Below are 8,307 nucleotides of genomic sequence, written 5' to 3'. Positions count from 1 at the left end.
AATAATATGTCTATATATAGTATATATATATATATATATATATATACACACACACGTATATAATCTTACTATGATACAGTTCTGCTCTTATTCAAATACATAATTTTACAGCTTGAAATTATCGTGATATACGCTTACATGCAGACGTAATCACCAAATTTCAAATCTGATTTAATACACGCGTTATAAAATTGAAATCTTTAAGTACATCGTTGAAAATAGAAAGAATTTTATTACACTTCAGCGTTAAATCATTGAAAATATAATTCATTTCATTCAATTCAGTTAGTCATATTTTTATTTATTCATATTATTTCATATTTCAGTTAGTCATTATTTCATATTTCTTTTATTGAGTTTTTAAAACTTATAATTATTCAAATGTGATTTATACGTAATCATCTTATATTTTATAATAACTTTTTTTCAATGATGTTTTCATTAAAACGTGATGCTGCTGATCATTCATGATGCGGTTTTAATTTATAATTATTCTCGAATAGTTCACGTTAATCGAAACAATAGAACTGTGTTCCGTATACACTCTGTACTGCAAATATCTTTATGTTACGTATACTATAGAATTTCAGTACTGACAATGTATATGTCGGGACATGGCCTAGAATGGATCATTGCGCAGCAATAGGTGATTATATGTTAGCCAATATGCACCATAATGATACGATAATTATTTAGATAATAATAATCGTTGTCACTAAATATGTTATTTCTTAGGCAAGTGCAATTATTCTCTTTTACGTCAAAGCGAAATTGCGTAGAACACGAATGCGAGCTGCACTAAGGATTTTTCCGCATTGTTACTTTTGATTATTCAGACATCAAAAATGTTATCTTCTTTCTTTTACGACGTTGCAGTGCATAAATGCATTTCACTTCGAAACACAAAAGAAATAATTTGGGTTTTATTATATTTTCTCATACCTTTGTTTAAATCTGATATTTAGCTCTGCAATGTCAAAGACAGACTTGTCTGCCGACAATTTTGAACAATTATCGTTTAAGTGCGTTTTTTTATTTTATTATTTTTAAAGAAATACGTGAATAGATTCAGATAAATATGTACATAGCGAAATACTTTACTGATACATAAAATAGTGTAAAAAGAGATCTGAGCGTGTGCTAAAAATTATAAGGGAAATTTTACAGTACCAGGAAATTGCATTTCATAAAGTAAAATTTTCTCTCACGAATTCGAAAGCAGAAACCATTAAATGTGGAACGGCCGAATATTCGATACCGATGCGCGATAAATCATTCGCTCGAGAGCTCAGTCTACATATCTTAATATTATCAATGAAATAAATTAAGCACGAAGAAAGTCGTTTTCACCGGAGATGCAACTTTTTATACAATTTAACACGAAACGAGGAAAAAAGAACGTATTTAATTTAATGTGCTGTCCGGAGTTAAGTAGTATGGTTTATGTTCGCTTTTATAACGTCTCACATTTATAAGTCTCTCCCTTTAGGTGAAAGAGAACGTGTTCTCGCGACCGAATCCTATCAAGTTATTCAACGCAGCAATTCCAACCGACGTAGAACAGACAAATATGTGCAACCCCAAACAAGATGAGAGAAACTTTTATGGCAAAAACAATTGCACATTTTATTTCCTGTGGCCTATAGAAAAATAAGAGTTTCCTCCTCTTTTTTTCAGACTGTACGCGTAAAAATATTTTCTTTTAATTCTACAACGTTTTCGCGAGATATTGTCATATGCATGGTGTCGTCATGAATGTCACGTACCGCGCGAGGCGAATTGAACTCGACGAATTACGAATTCATGCAACGTATGTAAACGAAGGACAGCGATTTAGTGGCTGCATATTAAACCGAAGGAAATGATATTGTCAGCATTGTGCATTGTAAATTTTTAATATTCCGCACAGAGTATCTCCGGTACTAAGCTTCCAATAAAGTTTCGCTTCAGCTGAAATCCAGTGAGACTATCCGGAAGACATGGTCTCGCTATCTACATATATACTTTCGGAACTATCTGAATAATTTGGATGCATTCGGTAATTTTGGCATTCATTTATGTCTTGCTATCACTTAATTCATTTAGTTTCATTTTTCAGTATCCTTGATTTAAGAGTGTAATGATCTTACAAATTATTATCATCACATCGTCTTTAGTCTAGAATTTGCTTAAGTGATTTAAATATTAAGCATCGAAAGTCAACTATCGTATCGAAATTCGCATCGATGTCGGGTCTAGGATCCTCTATAATTGCTCAATCTCTTGAATCTCCATTAACATGATATCTCCTATAGAGGCATGCATGTTCGGGATGTTCGGATAATGAACTGCTGACGGAGCGACATTACCAGCCAACTATACGACACGTGTTATCGGGTATTTCGGCTATCATTTATATTTTGATCAATAGATCAAAGAGCACATTCATTTACGCACGTGTCCCCTCAAAATCGCGACACCGCTTTGATTTTCCGTGTGTATTTCCGTAATGTTTGCGAATATTTCGGTGGTATTTACTTTTTTATTTTTTTAGTATATTAAATTTTAAATGCCAAATCCTACGAGAACAACGCATTGCGGTATGCCTCAATCATATCATCCAATTCAATTGCTTATAATTTTAATAAAAATGAACATATTATAAAAAATGCCAGATAAAAAATAAATGTAAGAAAATGTATGTACATATGTTTATTAATAAAAAAAGTTAGCAAACAATGGAAAAGCATTAGAAAAACAAAACTGAATATTGAAAAGATGTTTAAGAAATTTTTGATTAAAAAGACTAATATTTTTTTCGTAAGACTGCTTGGAAAAGAAATAACTTATACACATAAGATAAAGTGAAATAAATAAGAACACATGCACTGTGTAATATTGTATTAATATAATATGAATCTATTAAAATTATTATCATTATTCCCTGAAGAGAAAAAGGATTTGATGATGCTTGCGTGTTTAAATAATATATCTATTAATTCGAGGGCACGTCCCTCGCTGTGTTACGTTATTCAAATAAAACATATCAGACGCGAGAGCTTTTATTATATGGATATTTGATTTATATGATAACGATTGGAAAATGGAGCACCATTGATCGCTCATTTGTATAATTTAGCAACTGGATATTAGCATTACATGTCGCGTAAAGAACGACCGTTAGTTACGCTCATTCTGCCGGAAGATATCGCAACCATTAACGGAGGAACGAATTAAAGTTTCAATGCCCACGAGAGTCTCGCGTTTTAGTGGAATCGTAGAGAAGGTTACGGAGAATCCTCCATGCTGCCGGTAATTAGCCAAGATTCTGAACGGAAGCGTCAGGCAATTTCAACCAATTGGAACGACAAACGCCGCCGCCGTCACCGCTGTAGAGTCGTGGCCAGTATAGTGTTTCGCGCGTTATGGAACTGTGCACGCTGCGCCATGCACAGTTAATATTGGCAATTTGATATTGTAACGAGGCACCATTCGCTCGTTTTCAGCCGCGCGAATTTGTTCCGTTGATTTCTTCCGCCACGCAAAACAGTTTTTTTCGCATCGAAAAAATGAAAAAAAAAACTCGCACAAGTAATGGAAACATCGAATAGGAAAAAAATTGAACTGTAACAATTCTTTCGTAAATCATCAAAAGTTAATCTGAAAAAAAGCTATATTCTATTAACTTTTAAGTATTAAAACTTATAAATTATTTTTAATGAATCGAGAATAAAAAACCGTACATTAATTACAATACATGGAAAATTAAATTTCGCTGTCATAAACTCAATAATGGATAGTTTTTGAATTATTAAAAGTGTTCTGTGAGCACAACTTTTATACCTTTGATGCACCATTCAAAAATTACCTATTATTGAATCTTGTGTCTCTTGTTCATCACATTATATAAACCACATTATATGTGAAAATTAATTCATTTTATCGGCAAACCAATTTTTCATAACATAATTAGTTGCAGAGTTTTTTTTGAACTTTTACTATACTTTCTTTTTTCGATTTTATATTATGAATTCCATGTTATTTAGGTGTATTTAGGATTTTGCTAAGATTTTGCTACAGATTCTTCTGAAATACACTTCATGCTCTTATAATCCTTTTTTTTCAACTAATATTGATTATAATGGTTAATTCTGCAAGGAATTACCATTAATTGAAGATCATCTATCCATTATCGTTCGATAGACAAGCATTCTTGAACGCTTATTGTCATTCTAATCGATGCATTTGTCCGTAAATGGCTCGGCGAGGGTGTCAACATTCTCCGCGAGAAGTCGATAGCATGCGTCCTGACTTCAGCGAAGGATTGTGGCTCGTCATCGATAAAGCGATTCCGGAAGGAAGCGAAAGGCCTGACGGAAGCTTCTTCCTGAGGCCGTAAAGTCTCAATGCTATTTCGTGACTAGGCGAGGTCGACTGCTCAACTATATATACACGAGCATGTAACTAAATCCGTGACTCTTGTAAAGCCATTGAATATTCTGCGCGACCCAGATCGATTGAAGTCACAAGTAACGCATGTTAGCCCATAGATCAAACGCATTCTTTTTTAGTCCTCGAGATCGGAGACGTGCGCCTCATTCGGATGGCTCGGAAAGCCTACACGATGAACGATCCGGATACGGCAGATATTTTACTGCGGCACAAAGGCTAGTTTACGTTTCTCGTATCCCGGATCGTAGTCAGGCCGAAAAGTTTCGGATTGCGAGTAAGCCGACACGAGTCGTTGATTTACGCTCGCTCGCTCAGCGACTTTTGTCATTTATTACTTTCACTAGTATGCAACATATACGTGATATATTCATATTCGAATAATATTCTTTATAAAGTCTACATCTAAGGATAGTGATTTAAGTTAGAATTAAAAATCATATCTTAAAACTAATCGTAATTTAAAATTTGACTGACACAACAACAATAAATAATTTTTTACATTAATTTAAAAGCAAGTCTTGCAAAGAGAAGTAATTTTTCATTTCCTTTTTTAAAATGTCTAAAAGGTAATCAATCTCGTAAAGAACATTTCATGATTGATGTAAGTTACGAAGTGTTGGAAAAAAAATTTTTACATCTTTTATTTTTACGAAAAAAAATGAAAATTATAATATTGTAGGAATGAATTTGTATTATACCGTATCTAATTATTATAAAATATCACGAATCATCGCGCTGTTATCATCGTGGCAGATATAAATAATTTAATAAGGCAATATGTCTAGTTATTTCTAAACATAAACTTTATATCAACTTTATAAGGGACAAGTGTATGCAGAATTTTGTTCCTTTCTATGGAGAAACGCAGGACGATGTATCGTACGCGAGTTTATTCGAGCAGACTTAGATATTAAGCTGCATCTGAGGCCGGTATTTCTTGGCAGAACGTGTTTTTCAGCCGGAATGAAATGTGATAGTGCAAAATATTGATGCGGCCTGTTGAATGAGATCAGTTGATATTCGAAGGACATACCGAAAACTGGAGCAAGGATGGATGACCCAGTGACCTGCGGCTTTTTGTCTGATCCGTTCCTTCATAAGCGCCTTCTTGCTGCCAAAGAGCTTCATGGCCAACTTGTTGTCCGTTGGCTGGAACAGGGCCTGAAGTTGATTCTTCAAGAAGCTCTGCTTGACCTCCTGGCCCGGGAGGCCCGGGCCCGGTTCCTCCTTCGGCGTCCCATAGAGGGACACGTCGTCCACCCCGAAGTGGACCTTCCCGCTGCCCTTGTAATTCATCTCGTTGCCTGTAACATAGTCATGTCAGCTCAGTCCGAGGATGACAAACGTTCATTATTCTATGACTTTTATCGCCACGGATAACGCCCATAAAATCTCACGCCAGTCCGATAAATCCGAGCCGAGTCGCAATGATAGCGGTCATATAAAGCACAAATCGCGAACTGTTCACAAGCATAATCGAACTTGTAAACTCACGCCACGATAGCGCCGACATGTATGACTTAATGTCGTTAACCTGAAATATCTTTATGGCTCATGAACTAACTCGCGAAATTTGATGTGTGCAAATTTTATGGAATTTTGTAAAATTTGTATGATCAGGCTAAGTTTATTTTAAATTTATTTTAAAAATGTTTTAATTGTTTAATAAGTTCAAATTTATCAGACAATTGTCAAAACTAATGATTGCGAGACACACACACACACACACACACACTCAGGAATTCCATATTATTCATTTTATATCTTTATTTTGTTATTACATCTTTTATTCATATTTTTTATGATAATTACTTTTTTTTAAACAATGAAGCTTTCTTGAGAACTCAAGTATCACTTTTATGCATCAATAACGTATGTACATATAAGTTTTCAAATTTTACGTATGATAATTTTAAATAATTCTAATATAAATATCTCATTTTAATTTTGTAATTGTGAATCACTGTAGATAATAAATGAAATATTTCTACATGTAAATAATTATACACTTTATACACGTATTTATTATGTTTACAAATATTTCGTATATATATATATATCCACTAATTCATAAAAAATTAATAAAAATGTAAATATTATGATTTAAGATTAATCATAGTATTTATTAATCATAGTTTTTATTAATTATTTAAATCATTTTTATGTGAAATTTGTAAAATTTAATTATTTTTTTTGTAAAAGTTTTGATTTAAAAAACAGTGGAAGGATTCAAGATAGAAGGAATACATTCGTCGTTTTTGTGTCTCTTTGTTGAAATAAATACTGACGAAGACGATGACTATTGACAATCGCGTAACCGTTACGGTTTGTCAACACTCACCGGATTTACGCGATTTACGAACACCCCATAATGTCCAAGTTGAGATAAACTCCTCGTACGATCTTGACCAGGAACCAGTATTGTTCAATTTCAAACCATTTCGCGACGGCACGACGTCTTGCTGCATGAGCGGCATCTCCTGCGCCACTAAATCGGATCCTTCTCCATCTTCGACGTGCACCGTCATGGCAAGTTCGCGGACGAGAACGAGATGAAACAGAGTATCGCGTTGACCCGGTCTAAAGGCAGATACCGCGCAAGATTCGCTTAAATAACGGAACAAGGACGCGAAGAAGCACGCGAGAAGAGACGCGTATCCACTGACCGGTTTTAGCCGGACGAACGAGTACATATGTACCGGTTTTTTTTTCATATGTTAGTATACGCTAATCCCCGAACGCTCTACCACAATTCCTGCCGATACGTATCGCAGTGGCGTAAGAGATCCAATATCGCAATTTATTGCGCTCGTCATACCGTATGATATTTGAAACGGACGAACAGAAAAGTCTAGCTATGTTTTAATTATGATCAATAAAAAAAGAAAGAAAAAAAGAAAAATATTAAAATAAAAATATTAATATAAAAATTGTAACGAAAAATGTTATAACTCTTTATATTATTTTAGAAATGTATTTTTATCAGGATGTGTATATTACTTTATGTGTGTATATATATATAAAATTTATACTTATAAAGTATAAATGAATAAGTATAAATGAATAAGTGTCAAAATATTCTGAGAGACATATTCCTATCAACCAAATATGAAAAAATAATTTATATGAACATGGATCTATAATATAGAACGCTTAGTTTTAGGATGATTAAAAGTTTTTCCTATCTTTTTTATTTATAATTGGCAATAATATAAATACAATCATTTGGAGAAGATTATTTTGAATAAGTTTTGTAAAAAAATGTTTAAATATTTGTTCAATATGTTGTTCAATGAAAAAATGTTCAAATATTTAAATAGTTCAAATTTCAAATGTTTAATGTAAAAAATATTTAAATGTTCATTGTTTGATATTGCCCTGAGAAAAAAAAATTGTTAACTTGACTAAATGCGTTTAATTCGTAATGATTATTTAATTCAAATATTTATATATTTATTTTTATAGATTAACAAAATCTTGTAATTTATTATAACATGTTATTTCTTTCAATTAACAAATATTTGCTTGACAGCTAACTGCTACATTTAGTTGAATCAACTAATATTTTTTTGAAACAGGAACTTTTTTTTCTCAGTGTATTAGTGAAATTTCTTCTGTCTAAAAAATTAAGCATTTTTATACTCATATTCATACAAACTTTGTTTGATCGATAGAAATACGTTTCTAGAATATTTAACATTTATTTATTTACACAAAATGTCATATAAAAACAAAAAATTTTAATCAAAATTTAAACATTCAAAATTTCAAAATTTTGAAAATATAAATATCACTAATTTAAATTTTATGTATTAAAGTAATACACACACACACACACACACACACACACACACACACACACACACACACACACAC

At 32.6% G+C, this 8,307-nt stretch overlaps 1 protein-coding gene across 1 annotated transcript in view; it reads right to left on the bottom strand.

Annotated features, from left to right (window-relative positions):
- LOC105626073 (potassium/sodium hyperpolarization-activated cyclic nucleotide-gated channel 3) overlaps positions 1-8,307 on the bottom strand; it is a 155,606-nt gene that overhangs the window by 65,571 nt on the left and 81,728 nt on the right. Inside the window, exon 4 of the mRNA XM_012207387.1 lies at positions 5,465-5,735. Coding sequence (XP_012062777.1) covers positions 5,465-5,735 — 271 coding nt within the window. The remainder of the gene's footprint in view (positions 1-5,464; positions 5,736-8,307) is intronic.

Source organism: Atta cephalotes (genome assembly GCF_000143395.1).
Source record: "Atta cephalotes unplaced genomic scaffold scaffold00001, whole genome shotgun sequence".
NCBI classification, from domain to species: domain Eukaryota; kingdom Metazoa; phylum Arthropoda; class Insecta; order Hymenoptera; family Formicidae; genus Atta; species Atta cephalotes.
The sequence above is the reverse complement of the archived record's forward strand: the minus strand, read 5'-3'. Positions and strand labels throughout refer to the sequence as shown.